The 22,130-nt window shown below is 47.6% G+C and overlaps 1 protein-coding gene across 1 annotated transcript in view; it reads left to right on the top strand.

The window, feature by feature from the left end:
- Window positions 1-21,440, top strand: part of ALDH1A2 (aldehyde dehydrogenase 1 family member A2) — a 94,886-nt gene extending 73,446 nt beyond the window's left edge. Inside the window, exons 8-13 of the mRNA XM_046010353.1 lie at window positions 6,515-6,617; window positions 8,313-8,497; window positions 10,708-10,872; window positions 11,526-11,683; window positions 12,002-12,076; window positions 19,595-21,440. Of these exons, the coding sequence (XP_045866309.1) occupies window positions 6,515-6,617; window positions 8,313-8,497; window positions 10,708-10,872; window positions 11,526-11,683; window positions 12,002-12,076; window positions 19,595-19,667 (759 nt within the window). The 3' untranslated portion in view covers window positions 19,668-21,440. The remainder of the gene's footprint in view (window positions 1-6,514; window positions 6,618-8,312; window positions 8,498-10,707; window positions 10,873-11,525; window positions 11,684-12,001; window positions 12,077-19,594) is intronic.
- The last annotated feature ends 690 nt before the right edge of the window (window positions 21,441-22,130 follow it).

Raw genomic sequence — 22,130 nt, 5'->3', positions numbered from 1 at the left:
TAGTAGTTTCGGCTCACTGAAACATGGAGATTAAATAACGCTTGTGACAACAAACAACGCACAGTATGTGCTTAGCAAACAGTAAGTTTGCACGACTAGAAAGGAGAAGAAATGACTGATGTGAGGTGAGAGACAAGTGTGGGAGAAATGTGCTTGAAAAGATTCTTGAATCTCTTGGTTCTCAACCCTAGCAGCGCATTAGAATGTTCTGGGACGGACACCTAGGTGGCACAGTCAGTTAACTATCTGACTCTTGGTTTGGGCTCAGGTCCTGATCTCAGTGTCATGAGATTGAGCCCCATGTTGGGCTCCACGCCCAGTGAAGAGTCAGCTAGCGATTCTCTCTCCCTCTCCCCACTCTTGCTCATGCTCGCTCGTTCTCTCTCTCAAATAAATCCTTTTTTTTTTTTTTTTTTTCTTAAAAAGCATGCTCTGGGGAACTTTTAAAAATAATTGGAGTAAAATAATCAGAATCTCTGGAGGAAGAGCCTAGACATAGAAAAAATTTTTAAGTGCCCCATCTACTACTGTTCAGCCAGTAGTAGATGAAGTCATCCCCCCTTCATTAAAAAGATGAAATTTAAGCCAAAGATAAGTACAGGGAAGCCTAAGATTATTCTGTGAGTTGTAGTAGAATACAGCTACCTTGGACATAGGCATCCTGTATTCCAATTGCTCACTTGTTTCCCTAAAGCCCTCCTAGTCTCTGATTTCTAGAGACCTCAAGAACAGGTGTCCTGTTCCGGTGCAGTTGCCCAACAAATCTTCCATATGTGTGTCAGATGGAGCATCTCTCTGCTCTCAAATTTGGTCTAGAAGACAACTATTAGACAAGAACAGGGTGAGAGTTGTTTGGGATCAGAGGATCAGACTTTTAGGGAAGCTGGGTCTGAAAAGCTAGCTTTACAGCAGAAGTAACAGAAGCAGGTCTGGAAAAATGAGTTTATCAGCAAGCAAGGGGAAGAAGGGCATTTTAGGCAGATGAAACAGCTTGTACAAAGAAAGGCAAGTGATTTCATGTGGCTGGAGAGGCCGGTGTGTGATGGGGGAACTGGTGGCTAGCGACCATATTGGCTTTCATAAGCCGAGTTGGACAAAGTTTGGAAATTGCTGTTACACTGAAATTAAAGGAGCTGCTTAAATATCTTGGCCCTTTTACTTTCTGGTGGAAATCTGAACAGACTGATTTGAGCTATTATTTCTAGATATTTCAGAAAGACAAGAAATAGCCAATTATGCATATTTTCAGCATTCTTATTTCCATCATGGTCAGCCAGTAAGCACAATGAAAAATAAGAAAGGAGAGGAGAGAAAAGCATAGAGTCAATCTGTTTGGGGTTTAAGAAATGAAAATGTATTCCAAAAAGCAGGCATCTCCAACCAGTTTACTGAGATGTTTCTGTTTTGTCTTCTTTTTTAAACATGGCATATCTCTGAGAAAGAATCCACCCTTATTAATACGTGTGATTATTAATAAAGAAATATTTCTGAGAAAGCACTTATCTAATATGGACAATTCAGTAATTAATAAAAAGAAAAGTTTACCTAACTTCAGAAACTCTGTTCAGGAAGCAACATGGGAAAAAGCAAAGAGTGCACAGGACGAAGGCCTTTCATGTGTTACTTTGTCCCATATAACAAACCCTTCCCTTGCAAAGCATCAAAATGCCTTTCCTTCCCTGGCTGTGCTGCCATGAACGTGGTCCGGTCCGTTGTGGCTCTTCTAGGAATCCTCCTAATATCAGTCTGGAAGCCCATTCAAAACAAGGGCGGGAGTCAGAATTGATGGGTGCCAGCACTCCTGCCGAGAGCTAGCCCAGTCCCATTACGCGTGGGGGAGCCCCTACTTCTCACCCTTGCACCTCTTTGGGATACACAGATCCAGCAGACTGCAGGGGTTGCAAAGTTAAGAAACCACAGGGCAGGAACGGTGTCACTTGCTCTTTCAGAATGAGCTCTGTGCAGGAAACTGGAAAAAAAAATTCACGTTGTCCCATCATTCAATGCAGCTGGGTACTTGTGTGAAAAGCTACTTCTGCTCCACAAGCAAGAAGAATGCAGAATTGTGGACAGACTCTCAGAACGAGCAGGGGCTCCAGGACCTCTATGTGTCTTTTTAAACTCTTCCAGCCAACTCGAGTACCACAGACATTAACTGCTTGGCCTGTGCCTTCACCGTGTCTGTGAAGAACCCGAGGTTCAGGGCCCCAGAGTGGCTTTCCCACATTGCAGTAGGAGCTAGGAGCCAAGCCGCAGTTGGGAGTACCTCGGTCTCCCAACTCCCGCGGGCCCCACTGCAGTCCCAAGCCCGGAGTATGCTCACGATTCGCCAGGTTGTCGGCCATATGACAGGAGACGCTGCGTATTTTATGGGACTAGGACTTGGTTTTATGTATCCTATTGACTTGACTCTTAACCCCTCCCAGAGCTTGTGCGTTTTGAAGCCCTGTTTGTGTCTTCAGGTTCTTCCGCCTTCTGACCAGGGGCCCATGTCCCCAAAGAACACCACTCACTGCTTTCCTGTCTGGGGAGGGCCAGTCAATCCCAGGCCTTGGCGTGGTGCCTGTATTTCATTCTTTCTGAAATTGTCTAACCCCATAGACTGTAATTCTGGAGGCCTCTGTATTTTAGGCTCGTTTGCACAGGACCTATCATATTCTGTAAGCCGACACGGAGTCAGCTCTCACTTGAACTCTTTGTTTTTAAGCATTACTTTGCCCTATTAAGGATCTCCTGCCCTGGAGTTGTATCTGTTCTCTCCACCATCTCTTTTCCCTTCTTGGGAGTGATCATGAGGAGGGCCTCCCATCTGGGGTCATTTAATCTCTGTCCTCTCACAGAGAGAATTCATGAGCAATATAGTACATTCTCCAAAGCCCAGGTCTGTGCACTCAGACTCTAGCTTGTAACAAAGTATTGCAGAACCCTGATTCCATCGGCTCGGATCTAATGTTGAACCTGAACCAGTTTTTTCTCCAAGCTTCTCGAAGCTTCACTTACTGAGCGCCTGCTAGGTTTATAATGCAGTCCTCTTAGCTGCCAGTCTGCTCCTGGTACAGGCCTGTGCCCCGCATTGCACCTGGCACTAAGTAGGAGAACCAGGAATGTGTGTTGATTGAAGGGGATCAGTGAAAACTGGGTTTTTCTCAGTGTCCGGTGCTGAAGCCCCTCCAGATGGATGGTTCTCCCGTGGCCTCACACATCCAGTTGTTTCTTGAAGCTGAGCTGCAACTTGACCTTCTTCCAAAGATGAAGAGGAAAGGCATTATTCATCTGAGATTTGCCTTGCAGTGTTTAGCACGAATTTGGTTTCTAAGGAAAGGCTGGCAAACCACTGACACAGGAAAAATTATTCTTAGGTATTCTCTGATGACCATAGACTGAGCGAGGTTTTTGTATAGTTACCATAGCCATGAAAATAATCACTGGACAACATTTTGCCGTGGCAAAACACACCAACCCCGAGAATTTTTTGATTAATGGCAGGGAGTAGGGCTAACAAAAACCTGATGCCAGCTGGGCCATCACTGCCGTTATGAACCGCAAACATTTGTTCAGCATCTTACTGTGTGTGAAACCTGCAGTTTCTCTGTGCTTTTTGTTTGTTTCTCAATGTCGATCAGAAATCGGAATGCTAGTTTTGCAACTGATGGTGTGTGACCATCATTTGTATCTACAAAAGGTGACATTCCTAGTCACTTTGGAATCAATTTAGAGTTCAGGGACAAGGTTTGGGTGGTGTGTGGCACACTGTAGGTGCTCAGTGTATACAGAAAGGCAGGCAGGAAGGGGAGCAGGAGGAGAGGAAGGGAGGGGCATTGAGGGAGTGACCCACCCTTGTGCCCTGGCGTTCGTCTCCCTGGGATGTGACAGGCTCTGCCCCCCACCTGCCAGTGACCAGTTGACCTCCAGCTCTTAAGTCTGGTCACGTTTAAAATGAGATAGTACCTGCTGTGAAGGGTTTTTAAGAGATCTAGATGAGCTCAAACATGCACATGTCTGGCACAGAATGACTCAGTAAATGTTAGTTTTTTTAATTATAACTAATAATAAGTTCGTGAATTCCAGTGATTGCCTTTTTTTGAGAAAGCATTTGCCTGTTTATCTTCCTGGACTTTAAGATGAGTCACCATCAGTTCATACAGATTCCATCAGGGCAGAGAGAGCCAAGAACCCTAGAATTCCTTAGAATCGATGGTCTCTGGGGATCACCTGGTCGGGGACTCCCCACAGTGCTGCTCTCCCAACTGCCCTTGTGTGCAATTTTCCCAAAACTCTCACTCAAGATCTCGGGCTTCAGTCATAATTTTCACCTGACTGCTGTTCTCTTGCCAGAACAGAGAGCCAGATTCTCCTTTCCTTCATATACGTGTATTTTCTTCCTGAAGAAGAGGGAGAAGGGAGCATGTCTGCCTGGGAACAAGGTCTTTATTAGCTTGTCTTCCCAGGGAGTTTACTTTGAGGTAGAAGACAGACGAGACAAGCTGGCAAGGCAGGAGAGGGGCCATCTGGTTGGGGGGCTAATGCCTGCCCAGTAATATTTAGGGCTCCGTGTTAGTATTTTTCTACCCCTTGGAAACTAGCATTGTCCTGCAAACTAAGAAACTCTGTAGTTTCTAGAAATTCTAGCTCTTTCAGAGACATCACTATCTTTCCCCCACAGGGTTCTTCAGCATGAAAGTATATCTTCTACTTTTTTTTTTTTTTTTTTTGCCATGAGGGAGAATAATAATAAAAACTTAAAAGCATTTAATCCAGTGAATGAGTAATATTGGAGACTGAGGGAAGTCAGAACAGTTCCCCCATTGTTTTCCTGAAGCAGTTGATATGTACAGGCAGTTTGGGGGATGTGGGAGAGACCTGCTTGGATAGGCTGGCAGCAGTAACTCCTTTTACAGTCAGCTCTGTTTCTCTGCATTGAACGAAGAAGAAGAAGGGCCCTGGTTTCTGCTACCCGCGTGTAGTTACCATGTGTGGGTACTTACTGTGTACCAGGCTGGGTTGTAAGGGCCAAGTACCCTCACTTAATCTTCGGGACAACTGCATTCTGAGGTAGACACTATTTTTAGCCCCATTTACAGAGGAGGGAACTGAGGCTCAGAGAAGTTAAATAAATTTCCCAAGGTCAAACAGTTGGTAAGTGATAAAATCAGTAGAACTTCAGGCTCCGGAGCCTTTTTCTTTCAACCATGACTACACAGCCTTGAGGAGTTACTAGCCCTACTTGAGGATCTCAGCAAGGTTCAGGAGGGGCTCAAATGTAGCACGTCTCTTCTCCAAGCTTTTAAAATGTTTTATTTTCAGTAGGATTCCAGGCAAAGGTTGCATTTTTCATCTCAATGAGAGCAAACTGCCCATGTGGGCTCTATGGGGACTTGGCCTTTTCTGTAACGGGACCTCTGCCCCAGAGTAGAGTAGCACCTGCGACAGCTCAGGTCTTCAGAAGCAGGTGCTGAGATGGAGTTTGCCATGCAGATTATTTATGGGGGATCCCTGCTGAAGGGGAGTGGGCACAAGGGGAAACTGAACTGCAACGCAGGCCTGGGAGCTTCCACCAACAACAGGCAGCATGGCGGACCACAGATGGTCCTTTGGAGCTGTGCTGTGGTGAGCTGAAAGTGAGGGTCTTTATACACCTGCCACCAGTGGATAGGCCACCCAGGATAGGGAATCTATTGGATAAGGAAACACTCTTCATCTGAGGCTGACTCTGAAGAAGTTGGCAGCATTTCTACTCACCGAGGCAATCACTGTGCTCTTCCTCGAAGGGAGGCTGTAGGTGGGACATCCCTGTTTCCATTTTGACACTTCCAATTTCCTTACAAATGCGAGTTTACACATTGGTAAATGCCATCTGCAGTGCAGCCTCTTGTCTGCTTGATTTCTAAGTCAATAGGCATTGCACACATATAGCCAGATCTCAGTGTCTGGACTCCTCTTGCTTACAGAACTAAGTAGAGGCAAAGGTGTTACACCTATATTTTCTTTGAACCAAGTGATTAAAGTCATACCTGGCAGTTTTGTAAATCCATGAAGTTTGTTTTACATTCATCATGTCTTTCATGTGGAGCCAGTTGGCTTGTGTGTGTGTGTGTGTGTGTGTGTGTGTATGTGTGTGTGTGTGTGTGAGTGTAAGGGAAGAGCATTGTCCAAAAGCTAAAAGCCACAGATCAGTGGTGGAAAACCTCTAGTCACATTTTGCTTGCCAGTTGCCTTTAGAGAAAGTTTTCAATGATTAAGATTCCAGATTAAACCCCTTTTCAGTGCTCTTCCCTTCGTGAAACTAAAGCAGTCTTCCAGCTCACTTCGGCACAGACATTAAATTGTATCCCAGCTGACTTGTATCTTGTCCACCCAAGCTGACCACAGGAGCCACTCCTGCATCATCCACAGGGCTGGTTTGCCTTGCAAGATCCATCCCTGCTGCCTCTCACCATTGTCTACGGTTGGCTTTGGCCACGGGCCATCTTAGCTGCTAGGTGTGCAAAACCTCCTTCCATTTCCTTTCTTTCAGGTTGGAAAGCTTATCCAAGAAGCAGCTGGAAGAAGTAACTTGAAGCGAGTAACTCTGGAACTTGGAGGGAAAAGTCCCAATATTATTTTTGCTGATGCTGATTGTAAGTCAACAACAGATCTCCTCCCTGTCCCTGTACACTGCCTCTTGGTGCTCTCTGTTGTAGCTCCACTTTCGACAGGACACTAAGGAAAAGATCTGTGAGGCTAAGAAGAAGCTTCAAGTAGAAGAACCTGGACCCTTCCTCCCAAGGGGCAGCTGGTTTAGTACTGGGGAAGAGAGCTTGCCGGTTGATAGCTGAGAAGAGTTTGTTTTCTAGACACTCCTGAGCCCTTTTGACGCTGTGGTGCCACAGGGCAGGGTAGAAGAGGTGAAGGCCTGCTTCGTGCTGCATGGTGGGAAGGACAATGGTCTAAGCCTCCCAACACCACAAATATCCTTTGCCTAGATTCTAGAAATCTGAAACTACTCAACTGTGTCTGGTGGCTTTGTAGATCATGGAAAAAAAAAATTCTAGTTTACTAGTCTTGCCACATTTTCCCAAACCCACAACCCTTCCTCTGTTTAGTCCCCCCATCCTCTGCGGTGTCCATGACTTTCAGCCAGAATGACGATGCACATTCAGTCAGGTGCTTACGCCTTGGAGCTAGGACCCTCTGGGGGTGTAGAGCAGTAATTTAGGAAACCCCATGTCTTCAGGAAGGATGCCCTCTCAGCCATTCTGCTTAGGGATGGTCTTTATGGTTTGAAAAGCTTTCCGGGGAATAAAAATTCAAAATCTCTTCTGGTCCCTCTTTTTCTCCCTCTCATCCCACCAGACTGAGCTGCTATCCCTTTCACCACTGGGAGGTCAGAAAGCAGAAAGCAGATTGCTTGCCATCCAGCCCCAGCTTTGGAGTCCGTGAAGAGTTCACCATCAGCTTCATGCTGGTTGTCAAGAGGGATCAGAACTGTCAAACCTAAGTTTCTCGTGAGGAGTAGTTCCTCCATTGACAGGACTGATGGACTGATAAGTGACGGTTGATTCAGCCAGTCATTTAGCAACTAGCACACACCAGATTCGCTAGTGTATCTTGAATGTAAGCTCTGAGATGAAAGTTACGTGCTGCTATACAGTTACAGTAAATGCAGAGGAAATTTGGGTATCTTTCAGGAAGATCCGTTTCTTTTACAATTTAATTCACCATAATGCTAATTAAACATACAGCTACAAGGTTCTCTATAGATGAGTGGTTTCAAGTTAGCAGTCCCTAGACCCAGTGCATACATATGTTTACCTGTCGAAATGTCACATAGCACTTTAAAATAGGAACACTGTACATGAAAAATCCTCATTTGTTTTTTCTTAAAATCAGGAATCTGGCAACCAGTGGTTTACATTCATGCATAGCAACAGCCAAATGCAGTGGATTTCCTTCTGAGTCTCCATCAGACCGTTTTGCTAGCTGGTGGATTCATGCCACTGCATTATTCACCCGGGCCCTTGGCCTGAGGAGCTTGACACTCCTGTTCTAGATGGTGTGGTCCAGTCCCTCTTCCTACAGAAGAAGAAACAGATTCAAAGAAATGAAGTCGTCCAAGTTCAAGGTCACGTAGCAAGTCACATCAGGATCTAGTTAGAACTTGAACTAAGGTGTCCTCTCAATCCAGTGCTTTCCCCTGTGCTGCCTCCTCACCATTAGGCTGTGGGCTGAGAAGGGCATTCCCCCAGGGGCTCCGGCAGAGGGAGGGGAGGGGGCTGCATGGATGGGCCCTCCGTGGGTGAACTGCACTGAGGACACCACTCTGTCCCTTGCAGTGGACTACGCTGTGGAGCAGGCCCACCAGGGCGTGTTCTTCAACCAAGGTCAGTGCTGTACCGCCGGGTCTCGCATCTTTGTGGAGGAATCCATCTATGAGGAGTTCGTGAGAAGGAGTGTGGAGCGGGCCAAGAGGCGCATCGTGGGGAGTCCCTTCGATCCCACCACTGAGCAGGGACCACAGGTAGGGAAATCATAAACATTCCCTTTCTTAATTCCTGGCGAGCCCCAGACACTCTATTGGGACCCCAGAGACAACTTCCTTCTCCCAGTCCCTCCTTTCCCTTCTGCCTCATCTTCATGGCTGGAATTGTAACTGGTGAGAGACATCGCTTATTCCTCATGCTTCCCTTTCCTTTTCTAAATGTCATCTCTGAAACATTAAGGGATTAAAGTTGCCTCAAGGATACTTTGGACTTTGAGGGTAACTGGGAGTCTCTTGGCTCTAAAGAAAGACCTGCATGGGGGCGCCTGGGTGGCTCAGTGGGTTAAAGCCTCTGCCTTCGGCTCAGGTCATGATCCCAGGGTCCTGGGATCGAGCCCCACATCGGGCTCTCTGCTCCGCGGGGAGCCTGCTTCCTCTTCTCTCTCTGCCTGCCTCTCTGCCTAGTTGTGATTTCTCTCTGTCAAATAAATAAAATATTAAAAAAAAAAAAAGAAAGACCTGCATGTGACCAGATGTAGGTTGACCTCAGAACCCAGTCCCAGTGCTAACCACTGACCTTCAAGACATCCCTACAAATGCCATGGGCAAGGACAAAGGGTATCTCTCTCTTTTTTTTTTTTTTTTTTGGAATTTCTTTTTTTTTTTTTTTATTTATTTGTTTATTTACAGCATAACAGTGTTCATTGTTTTGGCATCACACCCAGTGCTCCATGCAGTACTTGCCCTCCCTATTACCCACCACCTGGCTCCTCAATCTCCCACCCCCCCGCCCAAAACCCTCAGGTTGTTTTTCAGAGTCCATAGTCTCATGGTTCATCTCCCCTTCCAATTTCCCACAACTCCCTTCTCCTCTCCATCTCCCCATATCCTCCATGTTATTTGTTATGCTCCACAAATAAGTGAAACCATATGATACTTGACTCTCTCTGCTTGACTTATTTCGCTCAGCATAATTTCTTCCAGTCCCGTCCATGTTGCTACAAAAGTTGGGTATTCATCCTTTCTGATGGAGGCATAATACTCCATTGTGTATATGGACCACATCTTCCTTATCCAGTCATCCGTTGAAGGGCATCTTGGTTCTTTCCACAGTTTGGCGACCGTGGCCATTGCTGCAATAAACATTGGGGTACAGATGGCCCTTCTTTTCACTACACCTGTATCTTTGGGGTAAATACCCAGCAGTGCAATTGCAGGGTCATAGGGAAGCTCTATTCTTAATTTCTTCAGGAATCTCCACACTCTTCTCCAAAGTGGCTGCACTAACTTGCATTCCCACCCACAGCGTAAGAGGGTTCCCCTTTCTCCATATCCTGTCACATATGCATAGGAGTTCGAGAGCTACTTGGCCCTCTGCTGTGTGGTTAGCTCTTACTCTGCATGCTTGGTGCAGTGTGCTGGGGAGGGCCACAGAAGGCCCTGCAGTCCACACTGTTAGGCTCTGCAGGCTCTTCACAATCATCAAGGTTTGTTTCTGGAGAGAATTCTGGTTCGATCCTAAACTAGATAGAGTCTGGGAATTTTTAAAGGATACTAGGATCAGGTTGCATCTGAATCTCTAGTGTATGGGTCTTCCCGATAAGAGACAGCATCTCTGAGGTTTGGGGACCATTTGAAAGATGACTGATGTTCCAGCCGAGTAATTCAAACTCAAGTGAATTTAGGTTTTTATATTTGCCATCATAATGGAGCGATGACTACAACTTGGGGGAGGCCAGACTAACTGTATTTTATGGAGTAGGAAGCTAGTCCTTGCTCTTTATACTTAACCCTTTCCTCTAAAGATGTAATAGGAGCTCTGTTTAAAATACACCAGTAGGATTTGAAGCAACATAGAGCTTACCCATTGTTTTCATCTTTTTAGTATCAGTACAACTTGGGGAACTGTTCATTTGGTTAGAGCGGTCAGCTTTTCCCCGTGTAGAAACTGCAAATAATCAATTAGCCAGTTCCTCCATCATTTAGAAACATTGCCTAATTCTGCATCTGGTACTGCTGCTTTGGCCCTATGCTCAGTGCAGGTCCTTTAATGGAATTCTCAGTGTATTGGGTTAAAGCATGCAAAGTCACCAGTTCTTCAGAGGACAAAGGCTAAATGGCAGCAGTTCCCTATGACATGACTAGATATAATGGAGCTTTGAAAAAAATCCCAAGAGATTCTTGGGTACACATTTCTTTTTCTTTTCATAGAGGACTTTACATGGAGTCATGGGAAATTTCTTTTGTAGATTGATAAGAAACAATACAACAAGATCCTGGAACTCATCCAGAGCGGCGTGGCCGAGGGTGCCAAGCTGGAATGCGGAGGCAAAGGGCTGGGCCGGAAGGGGTTTTTCATCGAGCCCACCGTGTTTTCCAATGTCACCGATGACATGCGCATTGCCAAGGAGGAGGTAACATGGGATTCTAATGGAAGCTTGCCTTTCTTGGGATGGCTTCCAGAGCATTTCTTGTAGGTGATATTCTGGTTTGGTCTCTTTATATTTGATAGACATTCTGTGACAGTGATGTGCAAATCCCGTTTTCAAGAAAATGTTAAATCAGAAGGCAAGTAAGCTAGATGGAGACAGGTGACATGCTCCTCAATTGCAATTATATTAGCCAAGAGGACAATCGTAAGAGCCGATCATTGACCTTAGTAATACACTGCCTATGGGCTAGTTCCTTCAAACATGGGTTCCTAAGCTCTTCGCCGGGAAGGAGGAAGCATCCAAGCCCCCTCACGTTTGTGTGGGCGAGGGACCAGAGCACATCAGCCAGCGTCCGGAGGGGTGGCTCTGAGTTCGGCAATAGTGGCTGGGGAATCACAGAGAAGGCAGCCCTGGTACAGACAGCGGAATTGGGGGTTGCATGGGAGGGGGGAGTGTAGGGGGCGCTACATGAACTCTAAAGTTAGACGACTCAGGCAGTCTGGGCAATTTACAGTTCTGTGCTGCTGAACGTCAGTGTCATTCAAATAATGAAGGAGTAAACTTTGAAATGTGCAGAGCAGGTCAAGGGGTGGCAGAGCAACCACCCCATGATGGCTCAAACCATTTTGTTGCAGATCTTTGGCCCCGTTCAGGAAATTCTGAGGTTTAAGACTATGGATGAAGTTATCGAAAGAGCCAATAACTCAGACTTCGGACTTGTCGCAGCCGTCTTCACTAACGACATCAACAAGGCCCTCACAGTGTCTTCGGCAATGCAGGCTGGGACTGTTTGGTAAGATGAGAATCAGCCTCAGGGTTCTGGCCATAACGCACGCCACTCGCGGTGTAGGGGCCTCGTAATCTTGAATACGGGGGACAGAGCTTACCCTCCGGGGGGAAGGGGAAGACAGAAGGCAAGCAGCCTTCCCTGAGAAAGGATATGCACTCCTTACTGACTGGGCCAGGAGATCAAAGTCAATTTTAAATGATAAATATTTCATATGTCAGAAAGGGAATTAGAAAATGAAACTTTTAAAGAAATACTATGACGATGGGACTACTTCAGTGCAAGCAGAATTCAAACTCACGGTACTGTGTTTTCTTTTCTTAGGATCAATTGTTACAATGCCTTAAATGCCCAGAGCCCCTTTGGGGGATTCAAGATGTCTGGAAATGGGAGAGAAATGTAAGTGTCCAAAGTTGCTGGGGCTGCAGAGAAACCGGGATGGCAGATACTAGCCTTGAGGAGTATGCACCCAACTGTTTAAATCTCTGACTCACCCATTCATTCCACAAACATGTTGTTGAGCACATACTTCTGCAAACGAAGCTCTGTGCTACGTGTCACAAAGACAAATAAAACACAACTCCCTTCCCTTATGTGGGGATGGATAAAAATTAATATACCATCTATTTTATGAAATCGGGCTACTTTCTTGATAGAAGTGTGCCAAACATCTTGCAGGTACTGAGGAAACTATCACCGATTTTGCCTGATGAGGGTCAGAGAAGACTTCCCAGAGCAAAGAACTTTCCACTGTGTTAGGGGCAGTGCTTCCGTGTGGAGGGACGAGCAGGAACAAAGGCGTAAAGGCACAACAAATGCAGAACATCAGGGAGTTTGGGGTGTTTGAAACAGAGGTCACCAACTGCCAGCCCAACGGCAAATCTGGCCAGCAGAGATGTTTCGTTTTGCCTCGCAACATTTTAAAATCCTTAACTGACATTCAAAAAAGGAAGAGGCTTTCCGTAAAATACGGATGTCTTGCTTATTTTCATTCCCCCAAAGCAAAATTGCTGCAGCTGTGAGCGCTAGAACTTGCCTTAATCCCATTCCTTTTGTTTCTGGGGCCGAAATATTGGAAGCCCTTCATTTTTACACAAGCCCAAGCCCCTCCCTTAATCACCTCCTCGGCCCTTGTAGGTTCTCTGAGGCTGGGACTGCGAGGTTTTGACGTGGGATGGCTGGAGGGAGCTTGCTGAAGACACAGGTGAAAAGGTTGTTTTAAACCAGTCTCATAGGGCTTAGACGTTCCGTGGGAGCTGAGGAGATAGCCGAGGTTTTAAGGCCGAGATTTCTGGCAGGTAGAGGATGTCCTGGCAAAGACTAGAGGAAGAAGACCCATCATGAGGACTTTACAATAGCAGTGATAGGAATCATTCATTAAATGCCCACTCTATATATGACTTTACATCAGCTTCTTCCCTAACATTGTTTCATTTGATTTTCACAGTGATTCAGTGGGATAGATACACTTCCCCTTCACATCCCACTTGGTTCAGGTGGGGAACTGGGTCTTACACCAGCTGAGCAGCTTGCCCAGGTCACACAGCCAGTTAGTGGCCGATGTGAGATTTGAATGTAGGTTTCAGTGTTTCCGATCATATCCAGCCAAGGAAGCAGTGGGGCCTCGGGCAGGGCTCAGAAGGGACAGAATAGGAGCTGGGCAGAGTCCTCCTGAGAGGCGAAGGTCCTGGAAAAAGGGAATGTAGCAGAGGAAAACTATAGTCACAGAGATGTTATTTGCAGCCTTCATATATAAATGGGATTGAGTAGCATTCAGAGTGTGGATGGTAACTGGGGTTTTCCTGAGCTGACACACACTCCCTAATTAAAAAAACAAAACAAACAAACAAACAAAACATTTCCCCCCTGGGGCATTTGGGTGGTTCAGTTGATTAAGTGTCCAACTCTTGATTTCAGCTCATGTCATGATCTCAGGGTCGTGAGATCAAGCCCCGCATTGGGGTCCTCACTGAGCGTGGAGTCTGCTTGAGATTCTCTCTTCCTCTCCTTCTGCTTCCCTCTCCCACCCCTGCCTCTTTCCCCTGCTCATACTCACTCCCTCTTAAAACAAAAACAAAAACAAAAAAACAACTACATAAACTACTTTCCTTCCTCTTGAAGGGGGCTGGCTCCATGCTTCTTATATCCTGTGATGCCCAAGAGGAAACATTCTTATGTCCCTTCCCTCTGCCATTATTGAATGCGTCCATTTGTGAGCCAATGCCGGCTCATGATTAGTCTGCTAGAAAGTATTGAGTGCTTGGCTTGTGGGGGATGATATAGGGCTCATCAAAGCACTTGAGATTTTGCTAGATAAATGAAATATAGAACTTTGAAAGAAGTAGAAGAACTCCAGAGAAGACTGTGATTCGTAGAGGAGTTCAGGGGTGGGGGAGATCATTGTGAGCTGTAGAAGCTTGGGAAACCTTTGGATAGGATCGAATATAGGGATCTGAATTGGCCTTTAAAGGAGAGGAACATTTGGGTAGATGGAGAAAGGGGAATAATTTGCAGGGTTTGTGGGCAAAGCAAGGTAGGAGTGGAGAAAGAGGGTGTAGAGGCATTGTGGGAGAAATAAGGATGGTGTTTGGGACAAAGTACAGGGAACCCATAAGACCAGCATTGAGGATTTACGTGCTTCAGACATCAGCTGGTAATTTCTAGCTCTTAGGCATTAACCTATAAATTAAGCATAGCGGTGAGGCTAAGAGCAGAGTTTCTAGAGTCATGCGGCTTCAGATACATATCCTGGTCCTACCACTTACTACCTATGCAACCTTGTACCAATTACTTAATCCCACTAAGCCTCTGTTTCTCTAAAATGGGAATAAGCCTCATTAATCTCTCTAAGCCTCATCTCCACAATGGGAATAATTATAGTACCTACCCCAAAGGGTTGCCCTGAGGATAAATTGGTAGGATTCAGTGTTCCAGATAGCCAGCAGTGTCTGGCAAACCTCCAGAAATGTAGAGGTCAAGCAGATGAGTGTTACATAGGTGATCCTTCTTTTTCCTTATTTCTTTCTTTGGAACATTTGGCAGAATGTTGCCTGAATTTCAGCCCGAATCATCAACTTCCATTCTGTCCCTGGGAACACCAGGGGGAAATCGCTCTTGCTTGAGTCTTGCTTCTGGTCTTCAGTGCTTCCCACTTGCTCTACAGCCAGAACCCAGAACCACTCTGGATCCCCTTTGCTCCGTTATTAGTACTTTTCAGCTTTTATAAAGGCTTCGTGTACTCACAGCTGTCTCTTCCTAACTCGCATATGGCCTTCACTTCCTGCTCCCACCTTTCAGGATGCGTTTAACTTGATATTCTGTGTCCTGCTTCTGTGTTTGGGCCTTCCTGGTCTCTGAAATGTTGGGACAATCCCTGGCTCTGGGAATGCTGCTCCCGCTGTTTTGTTACAGATCATTAAGAGGGTGAATCATGGGCATAAAATATAATAAATAATTGCCGCTGGATGGAGCTTGTCCCACGCTCGCCCTGGATCCTCAGCATGGACAGGGTTTGGGCTTGTGACATTGTCCAGGTCCAGTCTATCCCCATTAGCAACCTTCCCCTTGCCTGGAGAGATGGTCCAGGAGACAGTTTGGCTGTGTCAGAACCACATGGAGAACAGTGGCCCAAGAGACTGAAAAGCAGTCTTTCTCCACTTACCACGTTGGTGCTGTAGTGACTTGGCCTTCCCAGTGCAGTTTAAAAATAATTAGGCAACAGGGCTCTTTGATGAGACTCACTTCATCTTGTTTAAATCATTGGATAATTTGTCCCTACTTGCTCTCCAAACATGTTTTTTTCTCCCTTAAATGGCCTGGAGTGGTCACAAGGCTTCAAATAAAAGCTCCTGCCCTATCCTGGTCTCCCACTCTTCCTTCGCACTTATTGCAACCCCAGAAACTCCCCTGCCTTCCTCTGGACAGTACTGCTTATCTCCAGGCCTTGCAAACTCCATGTGGCTCTGGTCCTTGGCACGACTTTTCCCACCTCTAAGAGGCACAGAGAAGAGAAGTAGCATTTTCTGGAAACAAGTTCCAAGGCGGGCTGTGGGAGCCCCAGAGTTCTCCCCCACAGAGCGCTGTGGAGGGCTGCCCTCTACAGGTTGCCTGATGGGCTGGCCTGATTCCCAGGGTCAGAGATGGGGGCAGCTCACTTCAGTCTGGCTCTGCAGCCGCTTCTCCACATTTCACTCCTCCCATCCCCTCCCTTACCTCCTTTAAGCTTCTCTGAGACAAGCTGTAACATAAATGTCACAAAGGGAGCACATAGAAAGAACCTCATGTTCTGAGGTTCTAAAAAAACCTCATTTTAAAAACTGAGGACACAGGCTTTGAAGATGAGAAGCATTATTAAGATATTCTAAATAAGGCATGCATGCCTGTGTGCTCATATGTATGTGCAGAGCATGTGTGTGTCCGTGTGTACCTGCAGACATGTCTCTGTGCCCATGGGTGTGTGCCCGTGTGTACGTGTATGCATGCTCAACCGTGTGCCCATGCATGCATGTATGTGTGCTCATGTGTATGTGCATAGCATGGGTGTGTGCCCGTGTATATGTGCAGAGCATGCATGTGTGCCCACATGTGCATGCAGAGCATGTATGTGTGCCCGTGTATACATGTAGAGCATGGGTGTGTGCCCGTGTGTACGTGCAGAGCATGCATGTGTGCCCGTATGTGCAGAGCATGTGTGTGTGCCCATGTGTATGTACAGAGCATGGGTGTGTGCCTGTGTGCCCATGCATGCATGTGTGTGTGCCCATGTGCACGTACAGAGCATGCACATGCACAGAAAGTCACCTGCGGTCGGACAGAAGGGCTTGCCAAGCATGCCTGTCTGGGGACCCACGCTCGGAGATTTGGCTGTAGTAAGTCTGAGCTAAGGCAGAGGATCTGCATTGTTAACAGGTTTCTGGAATGGTTCTGGTGCAGGTGGTCTGGAGCCCCTGCTCCATGAAATGTTGCTGTAAGGCAAAGAAAAGAGCAGGGAAATAATACATCCTACACAGTAATCCCTCTTTGTTTTAGGAGTGATTTTTCTGCAGTGACTGCCTGAGAGGCATCTTACCTTGCCCCTGGGTCTCCCGGGTTTGGTTGGTGGCAGGGAATATAACCCAGTCTGGCTCAGAAGCAGGAACACAGGCGTCCGAGTGTGCCTCCACCCTGACACTCTATGGAGCCCAGCAGGCAACCGTATGGAGAGATTGGGGGGCAGCAGGAGAGGCATGTCTGCGTTTGCACGGTAGTGCGGTTCTCCTGTAACTGTGGGATTTAACTGGATTAAGCTAGATTGGAGAGAAAGCCCCCAGGAGAATCTAAACAGGGGACCCTCAGAGACTTCCCAGCAGCGCTTCTCAAAGGGTAGCCCAAACAACCACCTGCATCACCATCTCCAGGCTCCTCTCCAGACCTACTGAGGCAGAGTCTTTGGTGGGGATGGTCAGGAGTCCACAACATAAGCAAGCTCCAAGGACGGTCTTAGGTTTCCTGATGCCTGAGAGATGCCCGGGCCCCAGGAGGAGGCTGGCCTGGAGTCACAGTGCTAGGTACTGGCAGAGCTGAGTGGGTGACCGCCTGCTAACCCCCCAGCTCCAGCATTGCTTTTATGGCAGATGCAAGGCCGCTCTGCAGTCTCAGAGCAGGCTGTGTGCTGACCGTGGTGGCTGATGACTGCACAGGACTCAGGGGAGGAGCTCCCCCAGCGCGGGGTGATTTTCCACGTCACACACCCAAAGATTACGGGACCCAATACTCACACTCAAAAGCAACCACGCCACCGCACCCCTGACTCTGTAAGGCTTCCTTACGCTCCTGAAACCGACTTGGAGATCTGAGTAGGAGGAAATGGTTCAGGGTCTGCGCCATGTGCGTGCACAAGCCAGGAAACCAGAAGGGAGTAACCCCACTTCAAACAGAAGGCAGATGATGTCCGTGATGAAGAGACACTTTCAGAATTGCCCAGGGGAAGGAAAGAGTCCAGAAAGAGCCAGAGCTAAGCTGGTAATAAAGACGCAGGTCCTGGAAGGAGCTAATGAGGGAACCTTCTACAGAGTGGGGCAGTCCCGAATTTATTCTCATTCCTGTAAGCAACATGGCCAACACAGATAAGAGAAGAGCACACATACCCTGCTCTCTCCTTGGCTGCCTCTGGTGTCCTGGTGGGGAGGGCATGGTTATGACAACCTAGGTGACCTTGGTGCTCAGCTGCTGCTGGCCAAGTGATTGGACGTTTGTACAGAACATAGGGTTCCTGGAAGGTAGCAGAATGAATCGCTCGCAGCAGGTCTTGATTGTAAAGCCCAATTACTTTTTACACATGATTGTTTTGGTCTTTTTAAAAGACTGATTTAATTTTAGAGAGATTCAGCGGGGAAGAGGAGAGGGAGAGAGATTCTCCAGCAGACTCCACACTAAGTGTAGACCCCAGCGCCGGGCTTGAGCTCATGACTTGTCCAAAACCAAGAGTTGGCTGCTTAACCAACTGTACCACCCAGGTGCCCCATACACGCCTGTTTTTAAAGACAGCCTTTATTAATATTTTCTTATTCAAATACATCTCCAAGTGTCCTTTTATTTTTTCCTGAAAGAGGTGGTATGTCTACTGGGTGGACCTGGGGAAGGGGAGGGTGGGTGAAAGCCCTCCCTCCCTCTCTCCCTCCCACAAGGGCCGCCTGAGCCTGAAGCTGTGGGCTCTACACGAGGTTTGGTAGAGGGCACGAAACAGGACCAGTAAGCTCTGAGTCCTTGGGTGGAGACGGCCACTCAGGCAGCCCTTCTCGCCTCCCGAGGGACAGTGTTGTGATAGCTGGCGCCGGGGTGCTTTGTGAACATAGAGGCAGGAGGCGATCCTCCTACTGAGAGAGCCAGGAAAAGCCTCATGGACCGTGACTTTAAAAAGAATCGTGGTTGGCGGGGGGAGTTCCATTTTTAAAAGAGAAAATTGGGAAAATGTGCTTGACTTTACAATGAAATAAAGAAAAGGGGGCAAGGGCAATGAAAAATGAGGTGACCTGAGGAGAGAGGACAGAGAGGAGAAAGAAAGGAGCATGGCAGCCGCCAGGCTTGACTGAGCCCGGCCCCTAAGGGTTGGAGACCAGCGCTGCCTGTCCAGAGGGCCAGGAAGGCAGCATCTCTTGGCTCCTGCAGAGACGGGGGACCAGCTCACGGCCACTTCCTTTGTGGTCAGTTACTTGGATTTCCTCCCTCTTTCCCCTGACTCTGTGGGGCTGTGGGCAGCACGCATCAGGATGGTTTTTTAGGCATTGTTGGTGATCTGTGCTCTTCCCTGTCCAGGTCTTTGGGTCCCCACTTCCATTTGTTAAGTCTAAGGACCAGTGGAAAGGAATTTAGAACAAATGGGAGGGGATCCCAGCCTGGAAATCTCTGGTTTTTCTTTCAGTTAAAGTGGACTAGGTGGCCAGGAAGAGTGACTAGAACACAAGACACATCAGGGGGTGTCCCATGGCAGGAGTGGGTTTTAGAAGAGCAAAGCACACCATTGTCCTCTAGGGCCATTACTGCCAGTGGTAGAGACACAACAGCAGGGGCCTGGACCTGGGCCTCTGCTGTCCGCAGTGTACCCCCAGGGGCGTGGTCCAGGGTCTGTATGACCGCCGGCTCAAGCTAATGCGCGTGCCTGTGTCTCTGAGTAGTTGGGAATGCTGCTGCCTCTTCTGCGCCATATTGTGAAGACAGATCAGCCTTTGACTTTAAGAAACGGTCACTGCTCATGACATGGTCGCCCTCTCTGCCTCTCAGAGGAGGGCTGGGCTCTCCACTCATTAGACATTTCCGCATGGAAACCCCATGGCCTGCTGTTAGCAGATGCTAAACGGCCCCTTCTCGGGGCCCTTGCCATCACTCAGACCAGGCTGCCTCGGGCTCCGGTGTCTGACACTGCTTACTTCTGCCTTCCAGGGGGGAGTTCGGCTTGCGAGAGTACTCCGAGGTGAAGACGGTGACTGTAAAGATCCCTCAGAAGAACTCCTAAGAAGGCCGAGGAGGAAGGTGGAGGCCAGCCCACAGGACCCTCCCTCTCTGCTCTCCCTGGGGGGCCCAGCTCTCAGGAATCCAAAGTCTATACTCAGTCCTTATTTAAAGTTGTAAACAATGACATGTAGGCCAGGCCAGTCACTGCATAAGGAAAGCAGAGCATGTGCGCACGGTCTCCTGGCACTCCGTAAGGGATCACCTTAATGATACCAAATATTGGGGAAGAGGGGTGCAGGCAGGAGGAGTCGCTGTCAGGAACATCCAGTCTCTCTTTCCGGAGCGATGGGCTGATGCCTTTTGTCACAAGGAACTTTCCTCCTGAAGAAAGGTCATCTTTCCATTGTCTCCATTTTCCCCCTTCCAGGCTCTCCCTGCTCACCACCACCCGCCCCTCTTCCCACCCCTCCAAGGAGATCTCAGCTGAGCTCATTTGGGGCAGATGTTTGGGCCGGGAACAATTTTCCAAGGGTTTGCAGCCAAATTACCATTTCATGTTATCCACTTCTTCAAAGCAAAACATGAAATGGTTTTAGTTAGAGCCAGACCAGACTGAGACTGCCAGGAGCTGGTACACTGCAGATGTACGGAGAACTGAGAGCTCGGGACGTTCCTGACCCAGTCTGGCTTTCGTACATCCATAAAAGACCCGAGTGAAAGATCAGGAAAGATGCAGACCCAGAGATCACATGTAGTTCACAGCTTCTGAGCTTGCCGTTTGGTTTTAGGGTGTGTGGGTGTGCGTGTGTGTTCTATCTTCTGGGTGATTCTGGAATAAGGCAGCGGGGGCGGGAAGGGGGTTGTTTTTCATAGACTGATAAGATCTTTTTCCAAAGCTCTTAACAATCAACCCCAAAACGAATTGAGTCAGCTCAAGAATTTGGTACCAGGTAATGCTGGGGGCCTTGGAGAAATAAGTTCACTTCTAGTACTGGCTGACAACTCTTAGGAAGTGAATTATCTCTGCAGTTGGACTTGGCAGCTATATCTGCCCCCCAACCCCCACTGCACCAGCCCCGTTCCTGCCAGTGCTCTGGGTGTTACTTTGGCCTATCATGCCCTGAATGCACTGGCAGTAACCTTGGAAAATCCGGCCCAGCCTGGAGGTTCCGTTGCCATTTGCAGAGTTGCAGCACGCCACGCTTGCTGTCCTCCACCAGCACCCCGCTGCCACACCCAGTGGCTCGTCCACACGTGGGCCTCCCTCCCGACAGGCCTCCCGAGGGGGGAGGTACAAAGCAGCCCCTTTCCATCTCCTCCAGCCACACACTTCTCCTTCTGCTTTCCAGTGCATCCAGCAGCTGATGGACAGCATCGGCTTCCTTTCTTCCTTCACTCTTTCCAGTTGCTGAATCCAACCCAGCCTGTAACCTAGATGAAGATCATTTAAAAGTACCAACCATAACCTAGAGTACATGGAATATGGGCAATGCGTATATAGCCTTCTGTATGTAATGGGTTCCTGCTTTCTAACCATACCGGTTTTCTATTTATGAGTCTCGTCTATTCATGATGTTTAAAAGAAATCTCCGTCCGCTGTTATTTACGAACGACAGTGCACTCAGTGGCCCGATGCCTCAAGAGACGCCACGCTTCTGAGTTCTCCCATGTGAATGTCATGCTCTCCTCCTCTAGCGTGTGTCCAAGTGAACATATCCATTAACCAGCTAGTTACCTTTCAACTGCAATATAGAATGTGAAAATGAAGATTTATTTCTTTTAATTTACTTAAAAAGAAACCTCTGTGCTAGCAATAAAGCATTTATATTGTGTACTCCTTGGGATTATGTGGCTGTGTTTATAAATCTTCGCGTCATACTGAGCACACTTGGGTCCTTCTCTCAGCTGCTGGGTTTTTCTCAGCTGTGTGGTTTTCTCTGGTTACTGAGCAAAAGTCTGGGAAAGCATTTTTATAGAACGCAGTAAACAACACCCTTGTTTTCTGACACTGCTTAAAATTTGAGTACACATGCAGTTTTATGCGGCCAACAAGTAGAATCATGTAGGAAACTGATGAAACAACTGTTTTAATTCAAAATAGTCTCCATGAAAGCTAAAACGTAAAGGAGGGTTTAGGGCCTGATCCTCAGAGTCGTGGGCTACACGACGGAGCTCACGTTGATGATGGCGTTTGGCAGTAGCTTTACTTTTATTTACCGTGGGGAGATGAAGTCAAAAGCTGACAACCTGATGCCCTCTTTTTGCAGCTGCAGAAAGGAAGCTGTAAGTGGTGACTATATTAGCAGGCAGAGCTTGTTTGCTCTCTCCGCATTTTCAGAGTTGAGTTTCTGGGGAGCGGTTTCTCCCCCTAGACCCACATATGCCCTGTTCCCAATGTTTGGAATCTCCACCTGAGTCCTGGTCCAGGAAGACAAAACAAAAACTAACGAGCTGGCCACAAAGGGAATCCGACTTGAGGCGAAATGTACCGCTCTCTGGCTGCTGCTATTTCATCCGTTGGAGG

This window comes from Meles meles, chromosome 6 (genome assembly GCF_922984935.1).
Source record: "Meles meles chromosome 6, mMelMel3.1 paternal haplotype, whole genome shotgun sequence".
Lineage (NCBI taxonomy): Eukaryota > Metazoa > Chordata > Mammalia > Carnivora > Mustelidae > Meles > Meles meles.
The sequence above is the reverse complement of the archived record's forward strand: the minus strand, read 5'-3'. Positions and strand labels throughout refer to the sequence as shown.